At 42.7% G+C, this 18,795-nt stretch overlaps 1 protein-coding gene across 3 annotated transcripts in view; it reads left to right on the forward strand.

Moving 5' to 3' along the window:
- NRK (Nik related kinase) overlaps window positions 1-18,795 on the forward strand; it is a 118,857-nt gene that overhangs the window by 32,693 nt on the left and 67,369 nt on the right. For 2 of the 3 annotated variants that reach the window (XM_081897553.1, XM_081897552.1), the window contains exons 4-14: window positions 222-347; window positions 3,158-3,268; window positions 4,465-4,555; window positions 7,173-7,303; window positions 8,673-8,727; window positions 9,878-9,956; window positions 10,874-11,049; window positions 12,091-12,163; window positions 13,423-13,630; window positions 15,155-15,316; window positions 15,815-15,979. In XM_081897553.1, the coding sequence (XP_081753679.1) occupies window positions 222-347; window positions 3,158-3,268; window positions 4,465-4,555; window positions 7,173-7,303; window positions 8,673-8,727; window positions 9,878-9,956; window positions 10,874-11,049; window positions 12,091-12,163; window positions 13,423-13,630; window positions 15,155-15,316; window positions 15,815-15,979 (1,377 nt within the window). Of the gene's footprint in view, window positions 1-221; window positions 348-2,146; window positions 2,206-3,157; window positions 3,269-4,464; window positions 4,556-7,172; window positions 7,304-8,672; window positions 8,728-9,877; window positions 9,957-10,873; window positions 11,050-12,090; window positions 12,164-13,422; window positions 13,631-15,154; window positions 15,317-15,814; window positions 15,980-18,795 lie in introns of those variants that run through there. The other variant, XM_081897554.1, reaches the window with a different exon arrangement.

Genomic DNA, 18,795 nt, shown 5'->3' on the forward strand with positions numbered 1-18,795 from the left:
TCAGTACATAACAGGCATGTGCAACTAAGCCCTTAGCAGTTGGTGGACCTGTTTGCCAAGCACTGGTCCAGTCTCGTTTTAAAGCTCTCCAAGCTTGTGGCAGTGAGTTCCACAAACACTGCCTTGAGTAGTCTTTCTTCACTGGGCTCAGGTCAGGCTTCTGAGAACTCTCTCTGTATATTGATGCCCCTGTAATCTCCCCACCCTTCTTTTTGCCCTAGGATGAAGAAGAGGAAATCAAACTGGAAATAAATATGTTGAAGAAATATTCCCATCACAGGAACATTGCAACATATTATGGAGCATTTGTAAAGAAAAGTCCTGTGGGTCAGGATGACCAGCTGTGGGTAGGTATCCAGTTTTCTCTTTGTGCATCTTTAAAGATCCCTGTTTAATCAGTTACACTCAGTGCCCATTTAGGGAATAGAGGTTTTCCCCCATTCAGCTTCTTTATATCTTCTCTCTCTCTCTCTCTCTCTCTCTCTCTCTCTCTCTCTCTCTCTCTCTCCTCTTCATTCCTTGCTTCCTGAACTAAGGGAGTAATTCGGTGTCACACTTTCCCCAACATTCTGTCAGGGCAAGCATTTCAGAACAATTCCCTTCCCCTTCCATTGCACTGGTAGAAGCTTCCACTACTGGGACCAGTTAGTAGAATCAGGGTGTAGAAGAATTTCCGAAAATTCTTTACATACCCAGCTGCTCATTGCACTCTGCAAATGTCTTCTTATCAGGAAGTCTGTTCCGCATGAAATGAAAATCAGGCCTTTAGTGTGGTGGCACCTACCATTTGAAACATATAACACAGGAACCATTTCTATTATTTTTGGCACCTATTGAAGACTTTCCTCTTTCAACAAGTCTTCTAAGTGAAGATTGTAATCCTATTTTTTAAATTGTCAAATAATTCTGTGTACATTGCGGCAGCCTTTGGCTATGCGCAATAAAACTGACTGAGACTGAGACTATTTATTGCATTTATATATCACCTTTATCTTCAAAGGAACTCAAGGTCTCCCCCCCCCATTTCACCCTCACAACAACCCTGTGAGGTAGGTTAGGCTCAGAGATGGTGACTGGCCCAAGGTCACCCAGAGAGCTTCGTGGTTTGAGTACAGGTTCGAACCCTGCTCTCCCAGGTCCTAGTCCAGCACTCTAACCATTAGGCCTCACTGGCTTGCACTGCACCAACCTCCCCATTGGCTGACCTTTCCTTTCCACCTCGCAGCAAGCAGCAGCAATGTGGCCAAGCAGCAGCCACAGGTGAGCAGAGGCACTCCACATTTTCTGCTACTGCTTATAAGGAGAATGAGGATGAACCATGCTTGTCCTGGGAAGGCAAACACTTCCCTTTTTCCTCTATTCACAAGGGACACCAGTGCATAGATCAGGAAGCTATTTGGCTTACCCTGTCTGCAGTTTAGTATCTGGGAGACATGGGCTAATATTTTGTTAGGGAGGATCATACATTAGTGCAGAACATGGGACTCATTGGCCTTCAGGTCTTCTCCATGCCTGTAACTTTGTGGCTGCATAGGGAGATCAGCCATGGTTATCGACCATCTGGAAGCCGACTGATGGCCACTGTAATTGCCGTTTTGCACAGTTGTCCATGAAATTAGCAGTTGTGACCAGAGCAAAGGAATCTAATAGATGCAAATGTTGACTGTGGCATTAGAAGGTGCTTTAGTTATATATACATATTTTAAAAGGTTATTACAGGCAAGATGGAAACAACGGGAACATTAGCAACTTAATGCAGTGTGTGTCTGCATGAGTATGTTTGTTTTTAATATCGTTGACCAGCAGCCATTCCATCAGGCTGTAGCAGAGAGAGAGGCAAGGCAATTTCAATGGCTCTCCCAAGGCACCTGCTCCATCTGGTTCTTTCTGTCCTCAGCTGTCATCTAGCAACAGCCATTTCTTCAGGCAGATGGAAAGCAAGATTTCACCATCAGCTTGGCTGAGAGACCAGCTTCATTTGGTCCCTCCTCTTCTCTCTGAACAATTTCCCTTCCAGATGGTCTTTATAAGAGCTGCTATGGAGCTTTTACGAACTGGGGTCTGAATATGTGTGTTTTCCTCTTCCCTCCTCATCCTTTCTTCTTTATGTGTTGTGTCTTTTAGATTGCAAGCAGGAACTGGCTTGTGTGTGTTTCTTTTAACTGATATTAGACAAGTCAGTTTGGGAGCTCTTGTGGCTAAAAGGCATGGTAAAAAAATTGCTGCTGATGAATAAATAAACCTGGTAAATGTGCTGAAAATAATTGCCAATTAGTTTACAGGGTTTGTTTTGTGTGCTTGATTGGTACCTGTGGCAAAAGTGATACCTAAAGACCAAGTGGATGACACTCCAAAATTAAGAACTGGTCAAATTCTAGTATTAACAGGAGCTTAAAGATGCTCTTCTTCCATCCTTGAACAGTCACTTTCTAAAGCAGATCCAGCCCATTCATTATTTGAGATGGCATGGAATAACAAAATAGTGGTCCCCACCCTTTTGCCAGCCATTAGATTCGCTTGGCAAGTGCTAGGAACACAGTAATTATTCAGCCATACATGCACAGGAAGCTAACATGCACTCAGTTCAGATGGCATGCCCAAACCACAGTTTGTCTCCTAGAGGCAGTGATTATTTATTTTCTAAACGTATTAGACACTCAGTAGCTATTGCTCTCTGGGCATCATATGAGAAAACAGTAAAAAACAGGATAAAAACACAAAACCCAGAAACTTACAATACTGAAGCCATGGCAGGTAAACCAATTGACACTGGTCAAACCTTAAGCAAATTGCTTTAAATTAAAGTAATGACCGCTCCCCACATTAAATGGGGGGCACCCTTTGTGTGGTCGTGCACAGTCCCCTGGACCCTATGTGGCACCATTAGCTCAGGCTTGGCTTCGCCTCCACCCAGGTGGGATACCTGGAGGTCTCCGCCTACCTCAGCCAGTTGCCCAGTCCCACCTGGAAAGGCATTGCCAAGGTGATCAGGCCAGGTAGGCGGAGGGACCACCTGCCCACACAATAGGGGGAGGATCTTACCAATAAATAAATAAAATGTTGCATTTAACTGCAGCCAGGTAAATAATAATAATGTACCTGTTACTTAAATTTCTTCTTTTCAGCAATAAATAACTGTGCTTTTGCTCTTCCCCAGCTGGTGATGGAATATTGTGGAGCTGGTTCTGTGACAGATTTGGTGAAGAAGACAAAAGGAAACTGTTTCAAAGAAGACTGGATTGCATATATATGCAGAGAAGTTCTCAGGGTAGGAGTCATCTCCATGAAATACAGAAGCAAAAATTAATTTTTGTTTGAGTCAGACTTAGGATGGCATGCATCTGACACCGTCATACGTACTAAGTATGAACTCAAGAGCTGTGCTATGATGACTTTGCCTATGGAGCTACTGGAAAATGAGGAAGTTATCAGCAACTCTTCAGGGGAATTCTGATGTTTTCAGAAGCAGGAAAGAGAGGAGAAAGTGGGGATTCCATGTAGCCCAGTGAGCTTGCTTTGTGGCAATGGAATGGCAGTCTGTGAGGAGGGGAGGCAGAAGCCAGACAGTATGTTAGAAGAGCAGCTGGCCCCATGCATGGAGGTAGCACCCTTTCTTAAAACTAAACCTCAGAGAACTGCAATATTGAAATATACTCAGAGTCAAGTGTGGATTCCATGCTCTTTATTCAGCTCATAGTGCAAGGAATGGAAGTTCCCCCAAAATGTCTGCTTTATATACATTGTTTACACAATGGGCCCCACGTGATTGGCTAATTCCGGGATTCTCCTGTAGGCCAATCAGGTTGCGGATTCACTTCCACCTGGAGCTGGATTGGGTGGCTCCTGCGAACCAATCAGACTGCTGCATTCTGGATCCTATTGTTCTGAGACCAATTAGACTTCTGCATTCTGAATCCTATTGTTCTAGGACCAATCAGACTGCTGCTTTTTGGATCCTATTCAACTCAGTACATAACAAACATCTTACCTAGCAACCTAAATTTTGCTTCTAGAATCTGTATTTTTCAACGTAAGTGGTGCCAGCATGTGCCATGGGTGCTGTCATCTCCCTGAGTTATTGGTCCTCTTGCTGAGGATTTTGGGCTTCCCATCAGAGCATCTGGCGCTGGACACTGTGAGAACAGGATGCTGGACTAAATGGGTCTTGGCTTGATCCAGCAGGGCTGTTCTTATGTTTTTAGGTCCTTATCCTTAGCCTATCTAGACAGCGCACAATGTCAACAGTATTGGGCAAGTCACCATACAGTCAACTGCATTGCAATATGTTCTTTATTACAAGGACCTCCCTCCCACTACCCATCCCAGATGATTATCTTTAGATGATGAATGAACGAGGCAGTGGAAGAGGTCATTTCCTCACCCAAGATACGAGCTTTGTTGTCTAGTTTGAATAGAAGCAGGAAGGGGCAAGATAGCTCAGTGTGGTGTTTTTTTATCTTCCAGGGATTAGCACACTTACATGCTCATCATGTTATCCACCGAGACATTAAAGGGCAGAATGTGCTCCTGACAGAAAATGCTGAAGTGAAGCTGGGTATGTGTTCCTTGTCTTTTTTGATGGGGACTGTTATGTGCTACTGAATGCATCCCTTGCCGCTACAACGCACAACGAGTAACGAAGCTTCAGAGGTAACTGTAGTGTTGTAAATAGGGACACTTGAAGGATTTCACATTTGTGAATTTTGAGGCAAGCAGACCCTGATCCACAGCCCCCAGACTAATGTGGGGCTCAGAATGTAATCAGATTCCTTACATCTCTGAATTCTGTAGTGCAGTTCTCAGCTCGAAAAGCCTTTTTAAAAGCGCTAAGGTGCATACATTAAGAAATGCATACATTGAAATAAAATACATATACAGTGGAACCTCTGGTTACGTACTTAATTCGTTCTGGAGGTCCATTCTTAACCTGAAACTGTTCTTAACCTGAAGCACCACTTTAGCTAATGGGACCTCCCATTTTCTGTTCTCATCCTGAAGCAAAGTTCTTAACCCGAGGTACTATTTCTGGATTAGCGGAGTCTGTAACCTGAAGCGTATGTAACCCGAGGTACCACTATATAAATATGACTTTGCATATCCACTCATTGAAATTTGAGAATATAAGATTAACTAAGGAAAACAGGGCAGAACGGATTTGTGAATGAATGCCAGCAAAAATGGCTGTGGCCTGGAAAGAGGCAGATCCACCCATCACTTGTCACGAAGATACGGAATTATTGAGAATTATATTTTTTTAGGGGGATGGCACCTTTCCCTTTAATTTTTCTTTCTTTCTTTCTTTGTAATACACACTTGGAAGCATATAGTTAAGCTTTCTCATCAAGCAAAGAAAATCACCTGTAGCTCCTTCAGTGAGACTAGAGAGTCTGAAGAGTGATTTAAGGAGTTGTTAAACCTTTGTCCTCAGGGTTTGCTCACATATGCATGTCCATAATTTGACGACATAATTTGACAGTTTGACTATAATTTGACACCCGCAGTATCAAGTGTTGTAGGCAGCACGAGTGATCAAAGCAGCTCAAACACCACAGATAGAATATTTAGTCTTATATCAGATGGAGTGCATGTTGCACGAGCTCAGCTCAGGGACAACAGGAACCCATGGCTTCCCACGGTGAGAATAATATGTGGTGGCACTTGCAACATATGAACGGATTGTTATAGCCGCAGACTTTGTATAGATAAATATATTTATATTTGGAATAAGTTTATACAGAATATAGTAAGTTATTAATAATCATATATGTATTAGCATTTATAAGAAGCATGTATAAATTAGCAGATATTGAACTTGGTTCTTTTTTCACTTTATTTTGTACACACACACACACACACACATGTGTAGCGAACCTTCAGCTTACATGCTTCCCTCTCTGCCTTGTTTGTGCCTATGAGGAGATTAGAAGCATCAATTTACAGTTTTAACCAAGCCACAGTTCCTTGTGATGTCCTAAATCAAAGGACTGTTTGATTTAATTATAGCTAGGGGAACAAGCCAGGATCACACCATGTTTTCTAATCCTGACTTGCTCTCGAACTTTAAGCAAGCCATAGTTCCCCAAGGTTGCACGTTACAGGGAACTTTGGTTTACTTAAAATCAGAAGCTCCTCTTCCTTGATAGTACAAATTAGGAGAGAGGGAATGCATTAGCTTCAGGCTTGCCATTGTTTCTTGCCATAGTGGGAAACCATGGTTTTCCATTACATCTAACTGAAGCCTATATTTGCATATGTTAAGCCATTGTCTGTCCTCCTAACTGATTAATTAGATCTATTATATACACATAAATGTGTGGGCAATAAAAGCATTAGTTTTGAAGAGGGAAAATGCATTTTTACTTTTCAAAATGATGCCTACATATGCAAAGCAGGCACCATCTCTACAGAGATACTCCCTCATGTGCAAAAGAAGAAAGCTTCTTCAAAGGAGGGCATTTGAAGAGACATTCTCACCCTTCAAAAACATGCAAGAAGCATCATTGTGTGATGAAGAACTAGGAATGTCCATTCTAAGAGGGTTTTTGAAAAGTGATTCCCTCCTGCCTAAGAGAAGAGGAATGACTCTTCTTAGAATGTGGAGTTATAAGTACTTACATTTCTAAAAAGCATTAACATTTTTATAAAAAAAAACACCTTCCTGATTCACTTGGACCAAGTTTTTAATCAGTCTCAATTAAATGGGCTCTATCCAATGTTCATTTTCAGCTAATGCAAGTTTTATTGTTATGCAAGAGCAGAAACCAGTGCAATAGCTGCATTGCAATAGCTGCACTATCAGAAACTGGTGCAACAGATTGTGCAATCTATTGCACAACAAAGTTACCAGCAACCTGCTTAGGTTGGTTGTGCAACGGTGTTTCGCTAGTGCAAAACATTTCACCAGCAGAACAAGCATATCGCTGAATGACTTTTAACTTAGCAGTACATTGGACATGAGACAATGTAATTGCTTGAGCAACTGAGCATTTTATTCCTCCTCATCACCTCAAGCACAATGTTTTGACTGGATTCAGTTCATGCATTCAGCTGCACGTCACCAGGAGCATATGAGGGCCCTTCCCTGTGGTCATGCTCTGCTTTTTTGCAACCAGCTGTGTGGTTCCACGCACCCCTCGCTTGCTTCATTGCTTGTGCCTGCTTGGCTTTTGCAGTGGATTTTGGAGTGAGTGCCCAACTAGACAGGACAATTGGCAGAAGGAACACATTCATTGGGACCCCCTACTGGATGGCACCGGAGGTCATTGCTTGTGATGAAAACCCAGAGTCAACATATGACTACAGAGTAAGTCCTGTTGCTGCTGGCTGACCTCCTGCCCACCTCCTCTCCAAGCACTTTGGCCAAAACATGCTTTGTTCTCACTTTTTTCTTTGCTCTGGAAACAAAGATGTTTGTTTTTTCCCTCCACTTCTTGAAATCAACCACTGTGATCTGCACCACAACAGTCTTCCACCTCATAAATATTGCCTTATGTACTCTTCTGTATCCAGCCCTCCTTCGTCCCCTACACCGCCTTCCAGACCACAGCTATTTCTTCCACAGCATCCCTTCTGTATCTAAAGTCAGCTCCCTGTTTTTTTGTTTTAATCACATCACACCTTCACTGCTGTTTTCTCCCTCTGTTTTCTTGCTCAGTTCTGATTCCCCTTCGGTCACTTTGCTCTCACTTAAAACCTTGGCCAATGAACAGAATAAACAGGTGTTTTGTTGCTGTAATAGACTGAGTTTGGATGAGAGGGAAAAGGAAGGAGAAGAGCCCTAGGAGTATAACATTTTAAGACTTACGACAGTTGGGAAGTGACAGCTGACAATTGGGAGAGGATGGAAGTGGTTTGCTTGGGTGGGAATGGGTTTAGGAAATTAGTAGCTCTGATCCTGATCATCAGAGATATCAGTTTACCTGAGAATTTATTTTTCTTGTTCCTTAATTAAACACTCTGTCTGGGGTGAACCCTAAGTAATTGCCAGTGAAAGTAGGCTTAAAAGGATTGAACAGCTATCCCTATATCTGAAGAAGTGTGCATGCACACGAAAGCTTATACCCAGAACAAACTTAGTTGATCTCTGAGGTGCTACTGGACAATTTTTTGATTTTTGTAACCTATCCCTATACCCATACAGTGGTAGGTATGGGAGAGGATTGATTTAGTTTACATTTAAAGTTGATCCCACCTAATTTGCACTTTCTGAAACAATTCAGAAACCAAAGCACAGCCATCCTTTGGAATCTGCACTTCTCTGAAATTTGCAGTGCAGTTCTCCAGAAAGGTGAAGTGTACAAAAATGGAAGCACTAAAGCAGAGTGTGCATACATGAATGGAAATAACATAAATAGATGCATTGTATTAGGAAAAATTGCTCTGAAAAAAATGTGCATATTAGGCAAAATTGCATTCATAAATGTATTTATTAGAAGAAATTTGCACTAATATGCTGATGAATTTTCACGAGGACGAGAAAAAAATGCAAACTGATGTGTGAATGTGGGTAATTTAACTTAAAATTGGAAAAATGAGAAAAAGATAAAGTGAAATCAGCACATTTGCCCATCCCTATGCAATGGTTGAGTTGCATTCAATTTGGTAGGCCCTAAGTGGTGCCAACCTGCTCTCTACTGTCCCTTTATGTTTATGCATTGTCTGTTTTCCTTTAGAGTGACTTGTGGTCACTGGGAATCACAGCTATCGAGATGGCCGAAGGGGCTCCTCGTAAGTTTTGTTTTGTTTTGCCTTCTGTAACATGTTCAGTCTTAATGTCAGTGCCCTTGTTGAATGTAGAACATTGGCTGAATATGTGTATTTCCAAGTTTACATAGCCTCCAGTAAATTGTCCTTGTGGTTACTAAACCGAATAATAGATTTATTTGTAACTAGAGGTAAACACACACAGAGAGAGAAAAGCAGCAGCAGCAGCAGCACTGTTGCTCAAAGCAAGGAACTTTTTGCTACTCATTCATGCAGCCAATTTCCACCCAAGCCTTTTGAAGCCATTGTGTGATGGAACACCAATGCAACATCAGTGGTGGACTAGGGTACTAAGGCACCCTATGCAAGGCCCAAACTACCCCCTCCCACTGGCAACCCTAACACTGCCATCCCAAAGGTGGGTAAGGGTGCGTCTCCCACCCACCCCTCCCGGAGCTGTGAAGGCTGTGGTTTTCCATGATAAATGACACAGAGAATCTTACAAAATAACAAGACTCCAGCCAGTGGAGTAAAAAGTAAGAACTGGAAATGCATTTGGCTTGCTAGAAGAGCCAAGCATGTAGCGAGAGGAAGGGCTGGCTCACATATGCATGTTCATCACATGATAGCTATAACATCTAGTGAAGACTTGGGACAACATGGATCAAGCACCACAGTGGCGATTTTCACATTATGTCACACAGTCAGAAACTCAAGCCTTATAAGTGGAGCCAGTTTATACATTCATCTTGCTGCCATCAGTGGCTAGTTAAGGCATGCGAGTTGCTCATGAAATGTTGTGTGCTGTTTGTTAACTCATGAGGAACTTGCATTTGTCTGAAGGTGACATCACAGCTAGAACAACACAGATAGCATTTTCAGATTGCCTTGGACACAATAGACCACACTTAGTCATACCTAAAGCAAGCCCATTGAAATCAATGGGACTTGTGAGTCATGACTAACCTAAATCCCGTTGGTGCTGTTGCAAGTACAATTAAGTCTGGATCCAACCCAGTGCTTTTCATCAAAGTCTGTTCACATGTTCTCATCAAGCATGTAATGCATTCAAATATAGAGAAATCAAATGATGGCAGGATTGGGAGAGCCAGGCTGAAGGTATCCATTTTAACAGATTGCATATGTGTGCTTGTTCTTCCTCTTCTTCTTGCAGCATTGTGTGACATGCATCCCATGAGGGCTCTGTTTCTCATTCCACGGAACCCTCCCCCAAAACTGAAATCCAGAAAATGGTAAGAGGCTTCCCTTAAATGGCAATAAATGCTAACTTGTTAAGAACATAAGAAGAGCCTGCTGAATCATTCCAGTGCTCCATCTAGCCTAGCTTCCTGTTTCCACAGGGACCAACCTGCATTGTGGACATGAGTGCAACAGCACTCTGCCCACCTGTGGTTTCCATCAACATATTACCTCTGATAGTAGAGGTATTGTATAGCCATCATAGCTAGTAGTCACTGATAAGTTGCTTGGAGCACAATTTTTGGCAGGTGTTTCGATTCAGACTATTGAAATCTTTCTACGCATCCCAGATATTGTGATCGCATTGATTCCTTCCAAGCTCTTATCTGCACTGGAAGTTTTGTCCCTTGTTGCAACGGCCTCTGTGCAGACATGGTTCACATTAAAGCAGTGCAAGGGAGTGACTCAGGGGTATAGTACAGGACTGCCAGTGTAGATGCAGAAGGCCCCAAGGTCAATCCCTGACATCTCCTGAGCAGGTAGCATGGAATGTAGTAGCAGACACCAATCTGATACACACGCCTAGACTCAGAAGTGAGATAGCTCCATGATAGGGACACTTTCTGATTGCCGCCAACTGAATTTCCAAAGGTTACAGTGCAACCAAGAGGGCCTCATCAGTCATTGCAATAGGGTTTAGGACTTTGTAGGTCGAAGCCAAAGCCCAGCAGCTTATGGGCTGCCAATGCAACTCCTTTAGGAGCCATGTAATGCGCACATGATGGGAGATGCAATACAATACTCCAGTTGCTGCATTTTGCACTAGCTGCAGCTTCTGGACAGTCTCAAGGGCAGCCCCGCATAGAGTGCCTTGCAGTAGTTTAGACTTGCTGAGATATTCTTCTAAACTGTTTGAGGAATTGCAAGGGAGAATTCCTGAGTGAAAAGAAGGTTGTTGTTGTGTTTTTAGGTCAAAGAAATTTCTGAACTTTGTGGACACCTGTTTGGTTAAGAATTACGTGCATCGCCCAGCAACAGATACCCTGCTTAAACATTCCTTTATCAGAGACATGCAGAATGAACGACAGGTGCGCATCTTGCTAAAAGACCATCTAGATAGGACCAGGAAGAAGAAGGGAGAGAAAGGTAAGGACTAAAGCTGGGACCAGATTACCTATGGGATCGCCTTAGCGAACTTGTGCCAATTCAACCACTTCAGTTGGGAGAATTGGCACTGCTGCAGGGACTACATAATACCTGTTCCATATTTGTCAGAATGAGATTTTAGTGTGGTACTTTGGAACCCCCTGTCTCTTGAGATCAAGCAGGTGCCTACTAAAAACATTCTTGTTTAGACAAGCCTACCCAGGTGGTGAGGTAATTTTTATTTGTTTTGGTATTTTAGCTTTTGTATGTTTTAAAGTGGGGTTTTAATTTTTTCTTGACTTTACTGATTTATCTTTTGTAAAACGCTCTGAGGCTTTTTACAATCAAGAGGTGTGTCAATTTCATGAAATTAATTAACTGAATAAATACATTGCTGCCAGCTTCCTCCCTGTTAACCTTAGCAAAATTTTGCATGGAAGAGAACAAAGGAACATAAGAAGCTGCTTTATACTGAGAAGATCATTGGTCCATCTAGCTTAGTATTGTCTGCACTGAACGGCAGCAGCTCTCCGGAATTTCAGACAGGATTCTGTCCCAGCTTTACCTTCACACATTATGCTTTGACCAACTTGGGTTTGCCCCTGAATGTACATTCAGAAGGGAGCCTCAGTCAACTCTGGCTCCCTGATTAGCACACGACCTGATAGACAGTTTTGCAAATGTGATGGTTGCATTCAAAGCATTCACATACTGCATTTTTAGCTGTGTGCCTGAAATAGCTTGTGTGTGAAGCTGTGTTTTTTTAACTGAAGTAGGACTTCACTGAGAGCTGACTATAGCTATATATACATATTAGTAAAAGATTGATTAGGCAATTAGGTGTTTACAATACTTCATCATCATTACAGATCAGTAAGATAAAAAATCAGATAATATAGCATTTAAGCAGAAAACAAGTGAATGCTCATATGTTTAAAATGTTTGACAGTTTCCAGCGTTCGTTGCAATAAATGTGGGGCCAGATTGTAACACGAAGCAGTCAAGTTTCCTAGCTAGATTTGGTTTTCCTTCTTCTTTCAGATGAAACAGAATATGAATACAGTGGAAGTGAGGAAGAAGCCGATGAGCTGAATGAAGATGAAGGAGAACCAAGGTTACATTTTGCATTTGTAGATAAGATCTGGTTTGCACCCAGGAGAGAGATGACTCCAAAGTTTGATCTGTACACTTCCAGAGCAATTTTTGGAGTCATTTCCTTGTGATGCGTTCTTATTTTGGATACAGCGGCAGAATTAAGTTGCTCTTTCCCATGCATGATTGCCTGCGCAGGGGGCCTGGAAACTCTTCCCCTGGAAGAAGGAGCCACATAGGGCCAGTATCAGGAGTTGGCATGTTTGGGCACTCACTGAGGCCCATTGATAAGACTACCATCTCAGGTGGCAGGCTCTGGTCCACGCCTGCCACCACCCACAGTCCGCCACTGCCACTGGGAAGAGGAGAAAGGCAGCTGGCTGAAAGGGCACTCAGACCTGTCAGCCACGTCTGGTCACTATTTCTCCCTCTTCCCTGAAGGATACAGATGCAGTGAGCAGGGTTGGTTCACAGCAACCATATCTATCTCGCTCAGAGAAGAGGGAGCTACAGCTCCTCTTCTTCCTGAGAAAGGAAGACACAGAGTTTGTGACCCAACCAAGCCCCTCAACCAAATAGGCCTACTCAGAAATAAGCCCCAATGATTTGCCATGTTGAGGGAATTGCAGAAGAGTTGAGGAGGCTGGGGTTGTGCTTGCCAGACTTTAAAAGCTCACAGTGCAACTATGCCTACTTTGAAGCAAATCCCACTAAGTTAAATTACATTTACTACCAGGTAAGCAGTTTTAGGATTCTATGGAAATAGAGGAAGCAGCTCTTACTCCTAATAAACAAAATAATCATGCTGGATATCTTACTTACTTCGGCTGCTAAAATCTGAGGGAAACTCCACTAGAGTTTGAAGCATTGACCTGGTGATCCCCCTGTCCCTTGCCATCGAAATGGGATTCCATGAAAACTCAAATATATATATCTCTCTGAATTGTCTCTTGTTCCCATTCGGTGTTTGCTGATGAATATAAAGTGTGAACAGATGCTAAAATTTGTTTTGGGAAGGCAACAGTGAAGTAAAATCTCCAGTGGACAAACAGATAATCAGCTTTAGCCTGGATTCTGAAGTGTTGTTAAAACAGAGGCATTGTAAATATAGAGGAGGGCTGGTGGGGGAGAGAGATTCTGTGATTATTTTTTTCCTGGAACATTCTTCTTCTGTAAGCTAGGACAGCAAGCTTTTCCCCAGTGGCACTGTGTTTGCTCTGTCGCCTTAATATTATGGTTAGTCAAACAGATATTTCCTCTTTTTTTGAAAAAAAAATTAAGCTCCATTGTTAATCTCCCTGGTGAATCCACCCTCCGCCGCGAATTCCTGAGGCTTCAGCAAGAGAACAAAAGCCATTCCGAACCTCAGCGACAGCAGCAGATCCAGAAGCAGCAGCTTAAAGACCAGGAAAAGTACAAAAAGCAGCTCTCGGAAGAGAGGCAGAAACGGATTGTGGAACAAAAGCTGCAGAGGAAAAAGTTGGAGGATGTACGATTTGGATTCAGATTTGTTTGTTTTTTCCTGCATGACAGTAGTACTGCATTACAAATATCAAATAAGAAAGGAAGCCATGTTTCTTGTGTCCCCATCTGCACTCCATCTCAAGCATCATCATGATGCTTTAAACAGCCATGGCTTCCCCTAAGGAATCCTGGGAACTGTAAACCAGAGTGGTTTAACAATTAGCCCCTCTTCCCAGGGAACTTGGGAATTGTAGTTCTGTGAAGGGGGAAAGAGGGATCTCCTAACAACTTCCAGCACCTTTAAAAACTGCAGTTCCCATGATCCTTTGGAGGAAGCTGTGACCATTTGAAGAGGCACAATGCCTCTTTAAATGTACAGTGCAGATGTTTTTAAACAGATTCCTGCTATTATTTAGTGTTGGCAGTGCACATATGCAGAGTGGGTTAAGTGTAACCCTATGCAAATCATAGCAAAAAGGCCAGGCTGTGGACCCCAAGGTGCTTATGGTCTGCATTTTGATATTGGCAAGGCAGCAGGTGGAAGCGAGAAAGACAGAGGCAGGGGTGGCAGGTCTGTGGCTCTCCAGATTCCAGGTAGAATCCCATCAGCCCCAGCCAGTATGGCCAATAATCAAGTGTGATGGAAGTTCTAGTCCAACAATATCTGGAGGCCCACAGGTTCTCCACTGCTGGACAGAGGTAGCAGGGAATGCTGTTTTATGTGTATAAACTTTGTCTCAGTTTGGAGGGATGTGTGCAGAGCCATCCAAAATATAGGAAGCAAGTGCAGGTTACACTAGAGTAAATGGTGCTGGTGTAATTTGCCCCTATTCCAAACTCTGTTCTAGAGCAAGGCTACTGGTGGCTGAGGTAGGTCACTTACAGAACTGAACTCCTATCTTTATAAATGTTCTTGTTAGTGCTCACACTTTTTGATGAGTGACAATGAACTAGTTTAAACTATTACATCTTGGTTTAACCAGCCAATGTATGAATGAATCTTGTGGCCACAAATGTAGCCTACTTTGTGATGGAAGCAAATGAGCTAGGATCACTTCAGCTGACTACAGTTCACCTGAACTGGGAAAGTTTGGTTAATAAAGGTTATGAAGCCAACTTCAACCCAACACCTCCATATCCCAGCTTGTTTTGGAGCCAATAACCCTAGTTTCCCAGATCAGATGAAACAGGAAACTTTGGTTGATGGAAGGCTTACTGGTGTATTTGCTTCCACCACAAAGGCAAGAGCAAAGGGTTCATTGGCATCTTGATGTTCCCAGTGAAGCTGTTCTCTTTTGGGATACTTCAGGGCAATTTCTTTCAGACCACTTACTAGTTAGCTTGTCAACACAAGTTAATAAAGATGAGAAGACATTTCCAGCTTTTGTAGATTAGTAGCTATTGTAGAGCATGGGTCTCCTTGTTTTCAAAGCCATGTTTGCACAGAATTAGCCATAGCAGCAGTATGACTTTAACAGCAATTCCTTTTATGAGCAATCTATGATGGGAGATGAAATGAAACCAATATTATTTCCTGGCATGTGTTTAGCACCAGAAGATAGAAGAGCTTCGGAAGCATTTGGACTTCGAAAGGAGATGTCCGGAGATCAAGGCAGCTCAAAACAAAATGGAGAAGGATAAAGATGTCCTGCAAAGTCATGAAGATGAGTGGAGCAAAGTGGAAGGAGACAAGAAACTGGAAAATTATCAGGTGTGGATGTAGTTTTGCAGAAGAGAAAATCTCCACATTTTCTGTGGCAAATGTGAGATGTAAAGCCTGAAAGAAAAATGGAAAAACAAAACCCTGTTCCTCTCCCAAGCGTTCAGAAGCAAATAGTACGTTTCAGTCACAGAGGGTAGCAAGGCAGTTAGCACAAGTTTTAACTGAAGCTGAACTGTAGTGGAATGGAAGCAATGCTGATTGCAACAAACACAGGGCAGGACAGAAATTGCTGCTTCCTCACATCCCTAGTTGTGGGTCCTATTTATTTGAATTCTACTAGGCACATGTCCTCACTATGTCTACTCTGAGCCACCATGTTCTCATGGTTCCAAATGCCTGAATCAGACCCTGCACCTGATTCAGGCATTTGGACGCGTCCTTAGAGGGAAGAGATGGTTCACCAGACCTAGCCAAAAGTCCATTGGGTTTATAAATTTTTGGGTTCCTCTTTCCTCACAGTGTTTTCTTGCTTCTTTCCCACCCTAGAAAAAAGTTGAAGAAGTGCATCATGGCAAGAAGCTTCATCGGACTCTTCCTAAAGATCAAACACAGCTGCTTTCTCTCCAACATGACCACAAGCAGAAGAATAAAGATCCCCCGAAGCTCCTCAGCCCCCAAACCCGTCTCCCATCGAACAGTGCAAGCAAAGAGGTACATTGCAGCTCTCTGGGAATGGGTTGTTCTCTGGATTGAAAATGATCTGCTTGGGCAGGTGGGGTTTTTAAAACATGCTCAAAATTTCACTTGGAGAAAAAGGAAGCCATTAGATTCTCTGTTTATCTAAGCCAGGAGTGGGGAACCTCAAGCTCAGGGGCCAAATATGGTCCTTGATGTTTTTCTGTGTGGCCTTTGGGATTCTCCCCAAGCCCTATGCATCTCTAGCTCTCCTCTGCACCTTCCTCACGTACTTTTAGCTTGAGCCATTATAATGCCCCTTGCATGTCAGTTTGGAGAATGTGTGTATGTGCACATTTGCAGCAACCTCTGACTTGGCTGGGACATAGCCTGTACAAAGGTAAGAATCACATCCCTTACAGCACTCACATTTGCTTCTGGTTTGCCCACCACAGGCATACAACCCTCCCAGAAGGTTGCCTGGGAGAGACTCTGTCCCTTAGACTGGAAAAAAAGTTCCCCATCTCTGGTTTAAGCTATCACATGGTTGGTAACCATTTGCTTCTACTTCAAGGCTGCAGACAAATGGATTGTTGTTTGGGCTGTACATAAATTCAACCAATAATTTGGTTTTCTTTTCTTTTTTAAAAAAAGGTGCTTAAAAAAAGAAGAAGAAACCATTTGTGGGTAGCTAAGCTTGCCATTTTCTGCAAATACATGGAAGGCTCTAGGAGCCTGGATTCTAAGGGGTGAGGAAGAAGGGTCTTGAGATCCACAGGCGTCCTCTGAAGAAGCTAAAGGAAGCTGGTTAAAACCTTTAAACAAAAGCTAAGGAGTTTTGTTGCTTTCCTCATGATTGTAGCCTTAGAGGGAACAACTGTAGAAATTCAGACCAGTGTGAATTCAACCACTTCAGTGTGAGCTGAAGTGACTGAATGCTCCTCCGTGCAAGAAATTTAAAAAATCTGCCTAGAAAAAACTAGCATGCCATGGAGAAGTGTTCTTGCCTAAGCCTATCCCTGATATGCTATATTTCTAAGTGCATGGAGTGTTTTGTGTGCACATAGAAGAGCATTCATCAGGCTGTAGCAGAGGGAGAGATAGGCCAGCAAAGAAACAAGCAGTTTTTACTTCTCCTCCCTTTGAATGCTTTCCATTCCAGCTTCTATGTTAACTTTTTTCCTCTTCCTTTTCCATTTATGTTGTGTTTTTTATATTAGGGACCGGTGGCAGGGCCCATGTTATTATTGATAATTGTTAGGTGCTCTGGAAGCCTTTTTTCAGATGAAAGAGTAGGATTTTTTTTAAAAAAAATGTTTTAAATAAGTAAACAAACATCAGCCCTGCCCATCCCAAGTAGTCTGAATTTTACAGCTGAGACAGAAATTTACCGCTTCAGTGAGAACTAAGTGAACAATCTTATTGTACTCCCAGTTAGGGTAATAAATTTTTTAAAGTATACTTTCAATGCATACTGAAAGGTGGGTTGTGGGTTTTAATCATTGTTGATGTTTGTCAGTATGCATCCAGGGTGTGTGTTCAAGTGAATGAGTGCAGAATATATAAAGACGGGCATCTTGTCTAGATAATGCAGCTGACTGAGAAACACCATTCTTAGCCAGCAATAGGATTGAGAATGGCGAAACTCCTCTTTCATTAGATACTACAGATAGGTGGGAACTGAATTTGATGAATGGCTCGGCTTCCTTGCAGAAGTCATTTGGGTAGATGATGCTCAGGAATTTTGTGCACCTCCAGTTTGCTAGTAAACCTGAATGACTTTGGTGTGTCATGGAAACACTCCCCGTGCTCCTGCCAGGGCTGGAAAGAGGTTAGTTTAACCTCCGGTTTACTAGTAAAACTGAAATACTTCATCACAAAATGATGCACATCAAGAAAGTGGGTCACCCACATGAAAAGTTTGGAAAGCTCTGATCTACTCTCTGGTTAAAGGCCACTGGTGGTCTCTAGTTTGGGGGCTCCCCAAAATCATGAGTTCAGCAAAGAGTCAGTATAAATGACTTATTAGAGGTTGGTTGGGTAGTTGGGTAGTTCTAAGCCAGGCATAGGCAAACTCCGACCCTTCAGATTTTTGGGACTACAATTCCCATCTTCCTTGACCACTGGTCCTATTAGCTAGGGTTGATGGGAATTGTAGTCCCAAGCATCTGGAGGGTCGGAGTTTGCCTATGCCTGTTCTAAGTTTTAGGGCAGGAGTGGCTAACCTTTGGCCCTTTAGATATTGCTGGATTGCAGTTCCCACAATCCCCCAGTCTGCAAGGCCAATGGTCAGTGATAGTAAGAGTTGGAAATACAGGCATAGCTTGAGGACTACAGGTTAGCCAATCCTGCTTTAAGGGATGGGAAATGTTGCTCTGCTTCATTGCTTCAACTTTCTCCTCTATTTTTTTTTTAAAAATCTGTAGCCCGAGGGGAGGGAAACACACATCGCAAAATGCCAGCTCCAATATTCATCTGCGTCGCTGACATGTATTCCATAAATGACCTCTTTGTACTGGAATGAAACGCATTGTAAAATTTAGTCCATGCCATTACTGTTAAATTTTAATCGAAATGTACTGTTGTGGATTTCTGACATTAGCAGTTGTAGGCAGTGAGTCTCTGTTGGAAGTGTGCGGCATTAAAAGGAAGCAAATTGGGCCTGACATAAATACGCAGTTTCTCTTGCAAGTGCTGATTGTGCCTTGTGTGTTTCCAACGCTATGCCGCCGCCGTTGTGGTTCTGCCTGTTCAGTTCCTTTAATCCCATTTGGCACCATGTCGATTTTGCTCGGGGAGGGAGGGGAGTTGTTAGGATTCACAGGGACAAAACCATTGACTCAAACCATTTC

This window comes from Podarcis melisellensis, assembly GCF_964234715.1.
Source record: "Podarcis melisellensis genome assembly, chromosome: Z".
NCBI lineage: Eukaryota > Metazoa > Chordata > Lepidosauria > Squamata > Lacertidae > Podarcis > Podarcis melisellensis.